General features: G+C 32.7%; 2 protein-coding genes across 2 annotated transcripts; one reads left to right on the plus strand and one right to left on the minus strand.

Annotated features, from left to right (window-relative positions):
* Positions 1 to 3,979: 3,979 nt before the first annotated feature.
* Der-2 (Derlin 2) lies at positions 3,980 to 15,591 on the minus strand. Its single transcript, XM_088274152.1, has 5 exons — positions 15,323 to 15,591; positions 13,670 to 13,903; positions 11,319 to 11,438; positions 7,309 to 7,472; positions 3,980 to 4,389 (listed from the first exon to the last, which is right to left on the minus strand). The coding sequence occupies exons 1-5, from the start codon at positions 15,413 to 15,415 to the stop codon at positions 4,278 to 4,280; spliced, it is 723 nt and encodes a 240-aa protein (XP_088130278.1). The 5' UTR covers positions 15,416 to 15,591; the 3' UTR covers positions 3,980 to 4,277.
* A 253-nt stretch (positions 15,592 to 15,844) lies between these two features.
* LOC148300912 (trafficking protein particle complex subunit 13) lies at positions 15,845 to 17,375 on the plus strand. Its single transcript, XM_088274151.1, has one exon. The coding sequence runs from the start codon at positions 16,058 to 16,060 to the stop codon at positions 17,261 to 17,263; it is 1,206 nt and encodes a 401-aa protein (XP_088130277.1). The 5' UTR covers positions 15,845 to 16,057; the 3' UTR covers positions 17,264 to 17,375.
* Positions 17,376 to 18,198: the final 823 nt, after the last annotated feature.

The raw sequence follows: 18,198 nt of genomic DNA on the forward strand, positions 1-18,198 counted from the left end.
TTACTATCCAGAATCTAGCAACGATTGATTGCATTAGGTTGCATATAAATTGGACACAATTGAAGTCACGCGCTGATGTTAGTACGATACCACAATGCTCCGAATTGTGTTCAAACAAACTTATATTCATCTACAATTTGTATAAAGGTGCTAATTATAATAAACTCCTTAAATATCAACACGCAGAGATCCTTCATTTCTCATTGACAATTGTGCCCTATTGGGTGAGAACACGTGTAAATATTTCATATGTGAGGCTATGTTTCTCCAAGTTATTGTAAAAATGAGCAACATGTGACTATTATTAATTGATTAATGTTAGTAAAAATTGAAAAAACATTTTTGATACAAGTGATTTTTTTAGATTTTTTCATACATTGAATAATATAATGGCCTCGGGGCTGTAGTTATGTAGTTTTTATTACATTAATAAGGATGTAACAGCTTTTTATAAAAATATTTAAAAAATGTATCGAGTGGTATTTTACGAGCAGCGGAAAATTCACACACTCTTTTGACCAATTTGTTTGGCAGATCCATCGAGATACTATTTGGTATGTTATATGACTAGCTGTTTGCTTTAAATTTGAAATGTACGTCCACGTAATCTATTTCTATGCGTGTACGAAATTGTAAAACAAGATTTTCAAATGTGTACGTTTTACAATCATCTTGGAGCCTCTACATAGTTACATAATATGTTATACGTATATTAATTAATTTGCAAACAATATTTTGTGAATTCTAAATTTATGAACATATAAAAGTCTGATACAATTTATTTTAATTTTAATGTAGGCCATATTCCATCTAGTTCTTGGCAATAAAGTATCTCGTGTAGAAAACTTCGTTCAAAGTGATCATTCTTCCGGTTATTCGACTTTGGAATATTATATAAGCGATTTGATTTGCGATATTCAGTATTAGAAGATATAAACTATCAGTTTAGCCTTTAGTTTACGAATATTGCCTCGAAACAGGTGGAATGTCGTAATATTTTAAGACATGTCGATTATAAGATAAGCACAGTAGATAGGTCGGTTTCCTTTCCCGTGTAATATGTTTTATTTTTATGAAAGGCGAAAGAAACCCGATCTATGTAGAACAATTTAAATTTTAAAGATTATTCACATTTTTATTTTGCACACACCTGAAATTACGTTATTATTAATACGAAGCTTTTCTCAGTTTAGGTACTAAATTAATTGAATGTGGCTAGTTCACTCGGAAGGTGTAGGACATAAAATTGAATGTTGCTCTAGTCGGCGAACTGACGCGGCAACGTTCCGACGGGAATGTGTTGGAAAGTTGTGAATCAAATGATATTTAGGATTTTAGAGTGCATATTACATAATGTAAGTATTAGATGCCTAGAAAATGTTAAACTACCATACTGGAAATAAGACCCATTCTGTTTTCCGGCGTTGTTGATAAAATGAAACTGTCGATATGGTGCTGCTGCTTATAAATAAGGTCTCACTTGTTTTGTACGCAACGGCATAGTAATTAAGCCCTTTGTAAATTCCACATGCCCAATAGACTATTCAGAACCACGGGAACTAAGGTTTCTACTTGACTCGACTATTAAGGTTATCCGCACACGTATCGCCTTGGAACCGTATTACCATTAGACAATGTGTGATTACCTTTTTAATCGCATATTCATTTAATTCTAAAAGTAACATATTTCAGTTTTTTCGCTGAAATTTGATAATTATAAAAGTTTGTTTATGGATTTCAGTTTCATCCAAATTGAGTAACTTTCTTTCCGACATATCTTTAACAATTCGTTAGCATTTTTTTCGTGAATCTGACTTTATTTAAAATTAAAATGTCTTTCTTTTAACTGCTCACCTATGCATCCGTAACTTACTCTCTGTAATATAAATCTTTGTGAAAATATTATCAAGCTAATAAATTTAATGTGATTTACTTTTAAGTTCTTTCTATCTTGATTTAGTGTATAACGTCTTATAAATGTCTTGTCCTAAAATGGTTTCCAGTCAACCCTCATTGGAAACATGAAAAATATTATAAATTTTAAACGTTACGTCGAGTAATCTAAAGAAAATGTTACCAGACAAACGTATTCAAATACGATGCATATATAAATTAAAATGAAAACTTTGGCCTAAAATTTTAAACATTTCAAACGAAAATATGCGAAAAAGATTGTACTTAATTAATTATTTAATTTAAGGCAATTAATATTTCTCGTGAGTTTTACTTTTTAAGTCAAATACTGAGGGAAAATGATATTGTGAGTTGGATTTATGTGGCAAACTTGGAAATACGTTCTGAATACGTACAACAGATTTTTTTGTAAAAATGCACCAGAAACTAGTCTCCTGCATTTTTGTATGAGCTCAAATATAATAATAATTTGTTCAGTCTATTTTATTTATTTGATGTATAACTTAAAATTTTTATGAAAGTATAATTTGCAGATTGTGTTTTACGTCCTATGTGTAATCCTAATTTTTTGTTCACTTCTAAATATGGGCCTTATATCAAATTGTCTGGAAGTCTCAATACTTCTCAGTGTGATGCTCTCAAATGTGCTTCAAGTTATTACATAGTTATTATCGTACCTATATCTTTTATGTCATAATAGTCAGTCACAATCAACACAACGCAATATAGGAAAAAATGGGTATAGCGAGAAAACAGTTACTGTTTATTTTTTATTTCTGTATGTTTCTAAAGTAAAACATCGCAAGGAGGCAAAATATATTATAGGAAATGCATTTAATAATCACCATTTTTATGCAAATTGTTAAATGCAGGCATCTCTGGTTATCCAATTTCCCCAGTAAAATAAATCTCTTATTATATCTGACAACAGATTCAAACTTTATCAAGTCAATGAAAATTTAAGAAGACCTTGAATGAAAGGTGGAATGGTAAGTGAACAGCTCCATAAAAATGTTTTTTTCACTATGCTCTTTACCAAAACATTGTAAGAAAATCAAAAAAATATTCTCACTGCTTTCATGATAGCGTAAACGTAGCCTCGTATAAATTATACCAAATCTTAACGATAAGATTTATACGCGGCTGCGTTTACACTTAATAAAAATAAGTAAATTGGCAAAATTCATAAGGCTTTTATTTCATTCTATCATATTGAGATTCTGTCATTGGTAGCATTGAAGATACTCATTGTCATGTTGCAGTCTTTAACTGCAGTATGTCAGCAGAATGTAGCCTCTGCGGATAACAGAGATGCCTGTACACTTACTCTACCCAAAGAAAAAGTAAATATATCTCTGATTAATATTTTGTGATAATACTTCTCCTTTAAAACAGATTATTTAATAATTATTATTTTCCGAGTGTACCTAATATTTAGGTTTTTCTTAGCTGTTGTTGATGATTAAATAAAATTATGAATAATATACCATGTTTTATTCCCGATAACCAAATCATGTAATCCGGTGTCTGATATAATAAATAATAGTGAAGTTTTACCTACCATTCAAACTCTTATTTTGTTTCTATTGATTTCTCGAGTCCAAATCATAAAGTGTCATTTTCCTATTGCGCAACAACGTTCATCGATTTTGTCCGATCATTTTGAAAAAATTGTATTCATTCCTAGGCAGTACAGGGTAGATAGCGATATAAAACGTCCTTAGTGAAACCTTACCTGTCCTGGGCAGCACCAAACATCTCCTCCACACCTCTCATCTCGGTCCACTTTCAAATGTTTCGAAGTCAGGAAAACTGCCATCTGACAACCCCTCTGCGACCCTCAATCATCCCTTTTATGACCAGTTGTAGGATGGCATACTTTTCACCTCATTATGTGACCAAAATACTAAGATTTACGGAGCTTGATTGTTGTGAAAAAACCTCTTTGTGGATTTGGTCTATGAAGTGCTTTAACGTTACTAATGTCAGTCCAGGATATTCTCAGCATCATTTGGTGGATCCACATTTCAAAAGCTAAACTATAACCAAATAATAACAACAATAATAATATTATTTAGAATGTACTTTATTTTTTAAAGAAGATATAAACTGTACACATATAAATACAAAAGAAATATAAATTAAACATATTATTCATAACCAGTAATTCTACTCACAATACACCAAGTAGCGTTAATAATTCATTCAGTAAATATCGAAACACTAAGTGCTATACTACTGCATATAAACACTCAATGCCCATTACACCATAAACTATCATAACAAATGAAAACAAAAGATTGTAATTTTACATTTAATATATTTTTGGAATCACAATTTGTACAGAAGAGGAGAGAAGACGTTCATCTATTTTGTGGTGGATTATCGGCTCTTTCTCCCCAATTCCAGCCTCCGGGTCTTTCTTCGGGAAGGGGAATGTATTCTTCCTCGGGTGGTGAGTCAAACAGGGTTTTTCTAAACATGAAAAATATATTAAAAACAAAAATAATCCTTGATCTCAGCCAAAATCTTGTATGCCACTTGTGAAAAAAATACTTATTATCAGACGATAGTACAGTAGATATCAACCAAAATATTAAAGTGGGTAAAGCACCCTAGAGATAGTGTTTTACAAAAATGAAAGTGCATTCTTTTCTTTTTTAACACACTAAGGACGGGAAAGGTATTTCTACTCGTTCAGTCGATTGATGCTTGAGGATGCGAAGTGTATTTTTACCTTCTGTGCTGGCCTAATTGTCAGAAAACAAGGAATTATTTAAAATTTTATTATGAATATTATGTATCGATCTGTTGGTTAAGGTCTAAACTTTATTTTTATTTATTTATTATTATTACTTTTTACAATATATGGTTTGTTTTTTGATGAACGTCTCACTAAGCAGAACCCGTGACGAGACATTCTATACATACACAATTATCAAATCCCGTTGCCAGCAGTCCGCAGGCATAAAAAAACACCCGTTCGTAATGTGTTAACTTCCCTGTGCTAAGATGATGTGTATGGCACCACATTAGATCGATACGGTGTTAATTTGGTCATTAATTGAACGCAAGGATTAGTTCTGCGGTTCAGATTCTTGAGATGAAGAGCGGGATATATTTTAGGGGGTGCAGATAACGAAAATGAGTTCACAGTGAAGGACAATACTGCTGTTATAAGAAAAGTAATGGAGAAGGAATAAATAGCAGGTGGGAAAAAGATAACACAGGGTCAAATACGCGAACTTGATCTAGCTTGTCTAACTTATACACCGCTAATGTGTGTGTGTGTGTGAGGATATTTAACACATTGATGGCTATGAGGTCCACCGTAGCTGGTAGTGTATTATATCAAGGGACCCATGAGGGTCACTGGTGACCAAAGTAGCCAAAGTGGCCAAAGCAGACCTATCATTCAGTTGGTATTCAGCATTGGCTCTGTGTATTCAGCTGTTTATGGCTCACCAAATGACAAAATGCGGCATTATTGACATATTCTAACAAAGAAACTTTATAATGTTTAAAATCAACTAAATGCATTACAAGGTAAAATAACATATGAACTTTGAATCCAGCAAAATCACATTTTGTAAGTACTGTGTATTTTCTTAGCAGATACTGGTGAAACACTTAAACCACGAAATTTTTTCAAAAAATCTGTATATGTATCTAAATAACCTAACTAGAATGCTTAAAAATAAATAACATATAATTTTCAAAAGCATATTACCGAGTATGTGTTAAAATTGGTGACAAAAGTATTAACAGCCTTTGAAAATCACAACATACAAAGGTTGCGTTTTTTGTAAAGTTTTTTTTTCAGGAGTTGTGAGTACATACTTTTATTCTTCTTACCCTCACCCACACCCAATGTTGCATAGGGAACTGTATCAAATTGATACAAAATTAAGTTGATTGTTAATTGTAAGATGGCAAGGTGATCAGTCTTATGCTTTAGGTACCAGTCGAGGGTAATATTGAATAAATATTAGAGTGAAAAAATCACTCTGCCTCCGTAGTGTAATGGTCAGCACGCTCGGCTACCATTCTGGAGGTCAGATAAATACCCAATAACTAATGTAAAAAAAAAACTTTATAAATGATAATGTATCTTCTTCTTTTCAATTCAATTCAATTCAATTTATTCAATAATTAATATATACATTACAAACAAACATTTAAGGCGTATACATTAAAAAAACAAATTAAAAATTACGCAAGAAGACTCTTGTTAAATGTGTAGAAGAATCTCGCTTCGGAAAACTCCTTCGTACACATGGAACAGATCAATATCCAATGTGATATTGTTCAACATAGCGGTAGCTCTTCCTACAGGCATAACCATCGGCAGGTTGGTCCTGTGTATAGGAATGTGAAACAATCTATGCCGACGCTGTCTTAGGTAACTATCGGGAACATACAGACCAATGCTCTGGATAATTTCAGGATTATCGATCATACCGCGCAACAATCGATAAAAATGCGTAATCAAATACACATTCCTTCTAGTCTCTAAACTATTGTAGCCAAGCATACCCTGGAGAAACTGGGTCGGGTAGAGCCAAGGATAATAGCCTCTTCTTCATCTACCTTCAGTTTTGTGGTAAGCGTGTTTTATTACCATGCTGTAAATCCTTGGTTAAATTCCCAGGAGAATAAAAATAAACAGTAAAAAGCGATTTTCACTCTTATATTTATATTTATTATCACCCTGGACTGGTGATCTTGCCTCTAAGATCTAGAGCAGTGTTCCACAAAGTGTGTGCAGCAGCACACTGGTGTACCGTGGAGATTATTTGGTGTGCCGCGGAAAAAAGTCTAGTTTTGTGAAGATAACACAGTATTATCAACAATTGCTACAAATTTTGACTGCCTGTGCATCACATTTTGTATTAAACATAATATGTTAAACATACATATCGCTCACTCCTTTCAAGAACGTCATAAATAAAAAATTGTCCATTTTCAGTTGTGCATGTTTTTGGAATACCCAAAAATGTACTAAATCCCAGCAAAAGAGGCATATTTATAACTTAATATTTACCCGCTACAGGGCAGAAAGTATTCTTTTTGCGTTTTGAAGAAAAGGTATTGTTTAATTATTTTTTTTTAAATATACTAAATATTTTTCAAATGGAAAAAAAACCTTCAGGTTTTACCTGAGAAAGAAAAAAGATCTGTTTGCACAGTAAAAAGTTCAGGCTTGATAGTTATTTTTAATACATTTGATTATATTAATATATTTAACTTTAAAAATTTCTTGATTTGGCAGGTGTACCTTGAACAGAAAAAGTTTGCGGAACACTGATCTAGAGCACCCTATTCATGCATCATGCAGATAAGGGTTAAAAGGAGAAGGACACAATGAGTTTTAAAATAATATTACAAACTTACAAAAAATTAGGTGTTTTCAGAAGTCGTCTGCCCCCTACTTCATGTGGGAAAACATCTTCAATAAAGTAATATATATGTCCAACTGCCATTCCCATTAGATCCACCCATATTGCATTTCCCAGAAGAACAGAGAATCCAAACAGGACCCATGGTAAGTACGGTGCCTATAAAAAAGTACACACATTACAATATTAAATAAGAAACATAGGCCGTAAAAAAAAAAATAATAAAAAAAATTGTTCTTTCATTAATTGATACGGCAGTCACCTTGTGATAATATTTATCCATTTTTAATTTAAATTTCACTCAGTAAACAAATATTTCTTAAAATCTATTGTGAAACATGTTTTGAATTTTTAAACACCATATACGGTGTTTGAAAATGATGCAGAATGCATCGAAACCCATGTTTTTTTTAAATAGTGGTATTACGAAGTGAAATTTTAATTTAAAAAAAAAAATATATATATATATATATATATATATATATATATATATATATATATATATATATATATATATATATATATATATATATATATATACAGGTCAAATCTCTTTGTAGCGAATACCGAAGTAACGAAATTTCCAGTATAACGAATCTGCAATTCGTCCCCGGTAAACTTCCATATAAAATGTACTGCACCAAAATTCAATGTAGCGAAGCCGATCTCAGAATAACGAACTTTTTTTTTCAAAATTTTAAAATTATGTTACCATTTTACATAAAATTTCTCCGAATTCAGTTTGTTTTTGGCACTCGGTGACTAAACACGTGTTCAAAAGTGACCGCTGGTGAGCGTAACACGTGTCGTAAACGTGATAAATCTCCAAGTTTTTGTTTTTGTTCGTACGTACCTACTTACCTACTGCTGTACTCATCCTTTGTGTTCCGGCGATTCTTAAACTTTTCAAAAACAATACGTCATTTATTTTTGTGTTAATTCAAAATGGACAAAAAACGAAGGCAATTCACGTTAAAAGAGAAATTAAGTATTTTGGAAGAAATCGACTCTGGGAAGAAAAAGAATGAGGTTGCCAAAGCACATGGAATAGCACCTTCTACTCTTTCAACCTTTTTAAAAGATCGAAAAAAGATAGAAGACCAGATTAAAGAAGTTTCAATGGGACCACAGAGAAAGAAGATTAGAGGTGCATTGAATGATAATGTGGATAAGGCCACATTCACATGGCTTCAAAATGTGAGGTCTCAAAATCTTCCCGTGAATGGACCATTGATTAGAAAAAAGGCATTGGAGTTTGCCAATATGATGAATGTTCAATCGTTCCAGGCAAGTGTCGGATGGCTCAACAGGTTTCGAGAACGGTATGGAATTTTATCTAAAGCTATTTGTGGAGAATCTAACAGTGTCCCACAAGAACGTGTTGCGGAATGGCGTGAAGGCGAAATAAAAAAAATAATTGCGGAATATGACAGAAGTAACATTTTCAATGCTGATGAAACTGGCATATTTTACCAATTGCTTCCTCACCGTACTTTAACATTCAAAGGAGATCCATGCAAGGGGGGCAAAAAATCAAAGGTTCGATTAACCGCATTATTTTGCTGCAATGCTTCAGGTACGGAAAAGTTGAAACCGTTAATAATAGGAAAATATGCAAACCCTCGATGTTTTAAAAACGTGCAATCACTTCCTTGCGATTACCGGGCAAACCAACGTGCCTGGATGACGCAGCATATTTTTAACGAATGGCTGATAAATCTTGACAGAAAAATGAATTACGAAAGAAGAAAAATCCTTTTGTTAATCGACAATTGTTCGGCCCATACGTTAACCTGTCAACTAAAACACGTACGAGTAGAATTTTTTCCTCCCAACTGCACAGCATTATTGCAACCGATGGATTTGGGCATCATACGCGCCGTAAAGGTGCATTACAGGGGTCATTTATTAAGCAAAATCCTAGCGAACATGCATTCTGAAGAAGTAAAAAAAATCGACGTGAAAGAAGCCTGCGATATGATTTGTGCTGCATGGTGGTCTGTAAAGGAGTCCACAATTTACAAATGTTGGGACAAATCGTCAGTGATTGAAGGTACCTATGTGGATACTATCGACGAATCACTGGAGATTGAAAATGAAGCAGAAGAAATTTATAGATCGGTAGTTCCTGTCTCTGCTGGTGTCTGCTTCCAAGATTATATCGAAGTAGATAAAAATGTGGTTGTTGCAGGCGAGCTGACGGAAAAGCAAATCGTTGAAAACGTACAGAACATTGAAAACGAATCTTCAGCGAATGAAGATGAGAATGAGAATGAAGCTATAATTGTTCCGCTTGAAGCGAAGGTTTCCTTAGTGGAAGCATTAAATGGACTGAAGAATGTTCGGGGTTACTTAAGCAGCTGCAGAAACGTGCCCGAAGATGTTTTCAAAAACATTTGTAACATTGAGAAGTCCATTTTTCAAGCCGCCAAAGAAAATTCTGTCCAAAAGAAAATTTCCGATTTTTTTATCAAAAAATAAAAACCTATTTGAACTTGGTTTTTAATTCACCTTTTTTTACTTGCTTATAAATGTCTTTTTTTGCAATAAAGTCTCACAGTTTGAAAATCATGGTTTCATTTCACTCGTGTCCTGTACTAGGTAGGTATCTATATTCTATTGATCACTGACCGGAAGATCGGGTGTAGTGTAACAGTAATTTAACTTGGGTGGGTATAATATGGCGATAAAATAAATTAAAAATGTGTCATATCCTTTACATCCAGTGTAACGAATTTTCAGTATAGCGAATTTATTTTTTGGTCCCGTGAAGTTCGTTATACCGAGATTTGACCTGTATGTATATATATATATATATATATATATATATATATATATATATGTATATATATATATATATATATGTATATATATATATATGTATATATATATATGTATATATATATATATATATATATATATATATATATATATATATATATATATATATATATATATATATATATATATATATATATATATATATATATATATATATATATATTTCTTTATTTTAAAATGCTATAATGAGCACAAGGAGACAGTCATAAAATATTGTTTATGATGTATTTATCACTACTACTGTAGCAAGCATGGCAGTAAAAATTTTAATAGACCTGTATAATATCATACAAGTTCAGTCAAATATGTATTACTAACCATACTATAATGACATTTCCCTGCTCACAAGTAAGGTGCAAATTCCTCATATTGACAACATGCAAAACCCTTAACACATTGTTGTCGGGCAGGTTTTCCATCAACCCCAGCCCTAATTATACTCAGACAGTCTGCAGCCTAACCTTCACTCTACTAATCAGAAGTAACCGCAATTCCAATCTGAACAATGTTTTTAGCGTCTCTCGAGCTCTACCAAAAGTGAGCAAATGGAATGCTTACAACGCCTCCCGCTCTCTACCAACAGTATGTAAAAGACGTTTTTCAGCTTTTCCCGCAAACAATGTGTTAATTAACATTACATTTATAATTTTGTGTAAAGTGGCACTTAAGCTGTTATATTCTTTAAGTTTAACTTTAACTGGATGCAGAGTCTATGAAGAAAAGAAAGCTAGAGTTTTTGGCTATTTTATGAAGGGAGAAAAAGACAAAGTAATATATATTATATTACAAGGCAAATTCGAAGATAAACGCAGCAAAGGAAGATGCAGTCAGGATGTATATCCTGGCTGAAAAACTTGAGAGTGGTAGCACTATGTCACTGTTAAGAGTGGCTACAGAAGTCAAAATTGTCATGATGATTGCCTTTCTTCAGTATGGAGAGGCACAATTAAGATTCAGAAAAAAAGTACAGTGTTTTGTATTATGGACTGAGAAAGGACAGAATGCAGTATATTTTACTTATGTTGAATGAAAAAGGAAAAAAAGTTGTGCATTTCAGATGAGTTAGCTGATAGATGTCTCACACTATGATCAGTCGCAACAACTGTCACTAACGGCAATATCACAAATATAAAAAAGTATTAAGAATTTTAAAAAGGTGCTTACCGGGAAATTTAGTCCAAAGAAAGTAAGTCTGATGAACGGGTTCCGTCTTGACCAAATATAAACCAGCATTATAGTGAAGGCTTGCCCAAGGAAAAGGAGATTGACAAAGAATGCAAAGAACTGTATTGTGGTTAAGGAAATATTAAAACACATAAGTCTTCATTCATTTGTCAAAAAGTTATTTTGTTTGCTGTTAAATATCATTATTTATTATGGTGGAGACTGACCGGAGCATTTCGTCGTAACGTAACATCGTAACATTGCTTGCAGGGAGCATCAGCAAGCATCCGAAACTATGGATGGAGCGCTCGGCTCGCTGTACTGACTATACGAATGCTCGCATCGTAACGTGTTACGTTACGACGAAATGGCTCCGGTCAGTCCCTACCGTTAGAGATGCAACAGTTATCCAGTGATGATCCAAATCATTTGTATTTTTTATTACTCTAATTTACCAAATGAAGAAAAACTTGGAAATATGAGAATTAACTAACTAACCATCACGCGGCTTCTCCGCAGGGGTAGGCAGAGGAATAAATCACCACACCAATCTGTCTTCGCAATCAATCTTCAGATCTTTCACATTAATGCATTTCTTCATTATTCTGACTCCTGACCTGACTACGCCCAAGTGATTGAAATGCTTGATTTTTCTATGTTTTCCTTGGTCTTTCTCTGCTTCTATTTATTACCAACTACATTCGCCTCATAAATTTGTTTTACTGTTCTTTCTTAACTCATTCAATTCATGTGCCCAAACCGTCTCAACACACCTTTCTTAATTTTATCAACAATGCTCTTATATCAATCAGCCTTGCATTCTTTCCTTATAACACCATTCGAACATCTATCATATAAAATTTTGGCACACATTCATCTCGGAGAGATCGCATTTTGACTGCATTCAGTCTACTTGTGAGACTTATGTATATTTTTTCTTAGAGTTATAAAAAAAAAATTAGTTATTATTTTGCAAATGGGGATATGTTTGAAAAAAGTCATTGATTGATTCTAATAAACCTTCCTATTTTTACACTTAATGGTAGATGTTTGATTTTCCATATCCAGCGTTGCATGACATGTGTATTCTTTGTAGTATGAGCAGACAAACTTTCACATTAAAAATATACACAAATTTAAGATAAAGATAAAATATCAAAGAATGTTGTTTCACCTGCAGAGAATAATTTAATATCAATACATACTATTGAAACAAATGTTTACTAGTGACATAATAATTGTTGAAATTTCGAATAAATGTGTTTTAAAATTTTGAAAGACATGGCAAGTTCTAATCGTTTCCAGCATTTTTATTTAATATTTTGAAAGCAAAATTTTTTGATGAAAACCATTTTTGAAAAAAAAAAATTTTTACTATAAATATATTTTTTTTACATAAAAAATACATGTATATTTAACATAAAAATTATATGTTAAAATTAAATTAAAATTACATGTTTACATAAGTACAAAATGATGTGACTTCTCCGGCCTATTGAAATGTCGCTATTACCCTTGTAATATTATAAATTTATTAGTTAGTACATTTTGACATCTCAACATTGATGAAGAGTATGGAAGTCTGGGTATTTACAGGACATACAACCTGTCATAGTCTGGGATCACTTTACGCACACGTAACATTCACCACTTTACCCATGATTGACCACCACACACTCCTCAAATTATAAAAAACTCCTCAAACAAAAAAAATACAAACTATAAATATTTTTTGTTTGCATAAAAACTAAGTTTCCTCTTTAATAAGCTTAACACACAACACCAACACATTAACACACTAAGGATGGGTATTTTTACACCTGCGGCCGCTGGCAACGGGATTTGATGATTATGTACATATAGTTAAGACCTTAGCAAAGAGATTGGTATATAATAGTAATATAAAGACATTACACAAGTATAATTCCTTCTTTTCTGCCTTTAAAATGAGGCCGGCACAGAAGGTAAAATACCCTTCGCGTCCTGAAGCATCAATCGACCGAATGGGTAGAAATACTTTTCTAGTCCTTAGTGTGTTAATATAAAAATACTTTTTTTGAGTGTTTTGTTTTTAGTAAAAAAAGGAAGAAATGTTGTCATCAACACTCATCATCAATACTAGTGGTGAATACTAAATTGTGAGTAATAATTTTTTTTTGCACAAATATTATTTTTTTCATTTATACATTCAACTGAGCTCAATCATTTGACCCCTTCGAGCTGTGCTCGCTAACCCTTGATCGAGACTAATATATTCATCCTCCTACGTAAGGGTTCCCTAATTTACTACATTACCTTTGCTTTACCTATGTATTAAGTTTAATTGATAATGATAATTTTGTAAAGGATACGACCATCAGAGAGCCTCCGAATATAAACATCGTAACGAAGTCTGCAGTCCGCCCTCTAAAAGAGCCCTCTTCCAGCATTCGGCAGTAGCGGTACGTAAACACCATATTGAAAAAGAAATTGAAGCCCATAGGACCAAAGAATAAGAAAGATGTGATGATCCTCCATATCTGGTATTCATTGAGTATTAAAATAGGATTGAAATATAACTGAAATGGCGACACCAGGTCCAGTTGCTGAAAAAAGAATAATCAGTCAGTAAAGATCAATTTGTTTACATTGGGCCAATTGTGATGCCAGTTACTAAAGATTATAATGACAAATTACGCATTATAATGACAAATTACACATTATAATGACAAAATTAGTTCAATATTACAAACATATACAGACTATACAATAGAAAACTAAACAAGATAACTCCCTCGTACCGCATAAATAATTATGTATGTTCCCCTGTTATATTTTTCTTAAATGTATAACATGAGATACTATAAACAAACAAAAAAAGAGAGAAAAAAGTCCATCTCCAAGTACAAGAGCTCAGTCTCTTTTTTGGAGAGGCTCAGCACAACTAAAATTATAAGATTGTTTTAAGTAGAAATGTATAGAAATTGTATTAAATTGCATAAAAAAACCTAACTACATTAAATAAAAAACCAAAATTGACATTCACAGTACCGTAGAATAGGGCTACTTGAACTTTGATGTGTTACTTGAGCCCAGTATAAAAAAATATTTAGATTATGGTATGGATCGAAGTATCGTGACAATAAGTGTCACCTGTCAGGGAAACAATGAATCATGTCGATACGTTCATTATTGTAGACCAAATACAGATTTAATTTTTTTTTTGTACTGGGCTCAAGTAACACATCAAAGTTCAAGTAGCCCCGTTCTACGGTAATGTCAACAAACTGACAGAGAACATTAACAATTGCAATACCACTCTAATAAGACATTCTAGCTAATGAACTGGCAACTAACTGGCCTAAATAAAATAAAATAAAATAAAAATAATACATAAATGACTATTTACATAAGGCCAATATTGGCTCGGCTTTGAGGAATGGAATTAAAAATTGGCCTCTTAAATAAATGTCGCGCAGTACATTAAAATTTCACAAACATAACACTATACCGTGGAACTGCGAGATTTGTTTTCATCTCGATTTAAAAAAAAATCATGTGGAATTTCGACAAATGTTGGAATGTCAGATTGTTGGAAAAATAGTATCAGTGTGTAGTAAAAGTCAACAAGAGAACTTGTTGAAAATATTGTTGGCCAATGATTAAAGGCGTAGCAATCAAACAGGAAATTGTGTAAATAACTTAATGTCATCTCTGATTCAAAATATTTTTTTTCGGAATTTGCATTTCATTTGTTGTTTTTAAGCGGAAGCTTAGAAACTATTTTATTAACTAAATACACAAAGAAACCATTTAATTTTTGACAGCTTTTTAACCATAACACAAATGAAAAAACATCTTAAAATCTACCCTGGAGGAACTTATTATTTCTTTATTCTTCTGATTGAAATGAGGTTTGAATTACTACTGTATAGAGCTGAAAAAACCATAAATACTAAATTCGCAATGGACAAATAAAAATATACGTTTTCTTTAAATAAATGGAATATTAAGGGTGTACTTACGACTGCAAAAGTAGTGATAACGCAGGCAGTGGTGTAAGCCCTTGTCACTGTTGGCATTAACAGGTATTCCTGCCGAAACGTCTGATAAGCCATTGTTATACGTTTGTATTCTATTTATACACAACACTCATTTAAAACAAATAATTGCAAAAGCCGAATACATTGCAGACCAAGAATACAACAACGGAACTGTCACTCCAGCAAACGGTGGCAAATTTTATTGGTCCACATATTTTTGTCGCGTAGGATTACTTTTACGTTTGGAAATGGATTTGCATGAATAGAGAATGAATTATTGAACTTTGATATTGGCTCTAAAACTATAAAAATATAATATCATGTGTATCATACAAATTTATACACAACAAATTAGTTTACTTCTTTTTATAAATACTTTTAACTATAAGAAGTTTTTTTAGAAATCGAGATCTCATATATACTCAATGGAGTTGCCAGTAAAATGTTTGTAGAGTTTTGACAGCTACACTTTCCATACAAAATATCTATGGAATTTCAAGAAATGACTTTTCGTTGGCGTTTTCACATCAGAGTTTAGTTTATCAGACTTGCTAATATTTATTTTATTTGATAATTAGTTTAATTTACCCAATAGTTCCTGACGTTAAAAACACCCTAATACTTTCGTGTAATATTGTCAAAAATATGTTGTTGAAGAACTGCTGTTGATTCTGGCTTAACTTTAATTTTTTCTAAGTCCACAACACAATTAACAAAATGGATTACAAAGAGTTGAATGAGCCTCCAGTCGCCCTTAAAGTTATGCGACTAACGCGACCGACACTTATGAGTCCACAGATTGTGACATGTGATGCGAAAGACCTGCCGGGAAACCTTCTTAATAATTACTTAAAAGATGATATTGTGGCAGTCAGAGGGATGGAAACCTTGGCAGCTGGACAGTTTTTGTTATTGCCTCAAAGCTTCGGTAATATATATTTAGGGGAAACTTTTTCATGCTATGTTTGTGTTCACAATGAAACCAATCAAGTTGTCAAAGATGTGTCAGTAAAAGCAGATTTGGAAACAAGTTGTCAGAGAATTCCGGTTTCTACAAATAATTCGGCATGCGTTTCTTTAGGACCCGATGAAACAGTCAATGATGTAATACATCATGAAGTCAAGGATTTGGGATATCACATACTCTTTTGCGAAGTAAGTTATTTGACTTCCATGAACACGTTGTCTTCTTTCAAGAAGATTTTTAAATTTCAAGTAGTCAAGCCTCTCGACGTTAAAACAAAGTTTTACAATGCCGAATCTGACGAAATTTATTTGGAGGCACAAGTACAAAACATTACGACTGGGCCTATCTGCTTGGAGAAGGTTGCGTTGGAATGTTCGCAGCTTTTCACCGTGACTTCGCTTAATTCTCTGGAGGATGGAACGTCTGTCTTTGGTAAAATGAATCTGCTGCAGCCTCAGGGAAGCTGCCAGTACCTGTACTGCCTCACTCCGCAGCCGAGCCTAGCTGCAAACCCTCAGCAGCTGGTAGCCACCACCAACATCGGGAAATTGGACATCGTCTGGAGATCCAACTTAGGGGAAAGAGGTCGCTTGCAAACCAGTCAACTTCAAAGGATGCCGCCGGATTACGGCGATCTGAGAATGTCTTTCGAAGCATTACCGAGCAAAGTAACGCTAGAAGTTCCATTTGATTTTAAGTTCAAAATCGTTAATACCAGCGAAAGACAAATGGATTTAGTTTTAAGTTTAAAATCTATAGACAATTCGGGATTACTTTGGTCCGGGATATCTGAACGCAAAATAGGGTCTCTGGAACCGGGGGGTTCAACCGTGACTTCATTATGTGCTTTCCCCATTACGGCTGGTCTGCAGAATATTTCAGGGATTTCTTTAACTGATTTATATCTTAAGCGCACATATGATAATGATGATATAGCTTCTGTATTTGTAACATAAATATTTTAAGTTTGTTATTGTTTCCAAAGTTTAACTATTACATATCCATTATAATATGTACATCATATACATATGTTAAATATGTAAATAAATTTACTATTGATCAATCATACACACTGTAATGTTTTTCTTATTCCTATGACAAATGAATAAATAATAACCATATTTTCTTTTTCTTGAATGTTTTTCGCAGATATTTTGTGGCACATTTTATAACTTGTCACCATCAGAGTTAAACATTTACATGTTTAACCCTTATGATGACAAGGTTCTTGTCGAAACCAGTTTGAGAAAAAATGTACCAATAAAAAAGTGGTTTTATTTTATAAAACGATATTTTCCATTTATTTATAATATGAGAACAGCATATTGAATGCTATTCTAGATATTAAAAATTTACAAAATAAAATTGGCTGCCATCTTTTGTATTAGAAGCTTTAGTCCACCTGTACTAAATATGAATGTTTGGCAACCATGCAAAGGTACTAGCTTCGATTGCCGAATACGTTCCAAACAATCATTATGAATTGACCAGTTGTGAATATCTGAAAAAGCTTTTCAATGTTTGTTATTACTTTTCACGATTCCTCTTTATGCTTCAATGCATTTCGTTTGGTTCTCTCCAGAATCATTGAAATCAAGGGACATTCAATCTAGCAACATGGTATATTCAAAAATATTTTTTAAACATGTCTTTCCTTCTATAAATTATTTAGACAGTTTATTCCACTGAATTGTTTTAAAATTTTAGAAACTAAAAATAATATAATAGAATTTTACTTATAAAATGTTATTCACATCATAATTCAGTCAATGATAATGATTTTTTCATTAGTCAAATACTATTTTCCCAAAAGACCATCAAGTAAACTTTGACCTCTCCTAATGAACAACAAAACCGCACATAGACCAAATTCTATTGGATATGTTAAAAA

Source organism: Brachycentrus maculatus, unplaced genomic scaffold, assembly GCF_059751285.1.
Source record: "Brachycentrus maculatus isolate JH-2025_06_01 unplaced genomic scaffold, ASM5975128v1 h1tg000635l, whole genome shotgun sequence".
In the NCBI taxonomy this organism is placed as follows: domain Eukaryota; kingdom Metazoa; phylum Arthropoda; class Insecta; order Trichoptera; family Brachycentridae; genus Brachycentrus; species Brachycentrus maculatus.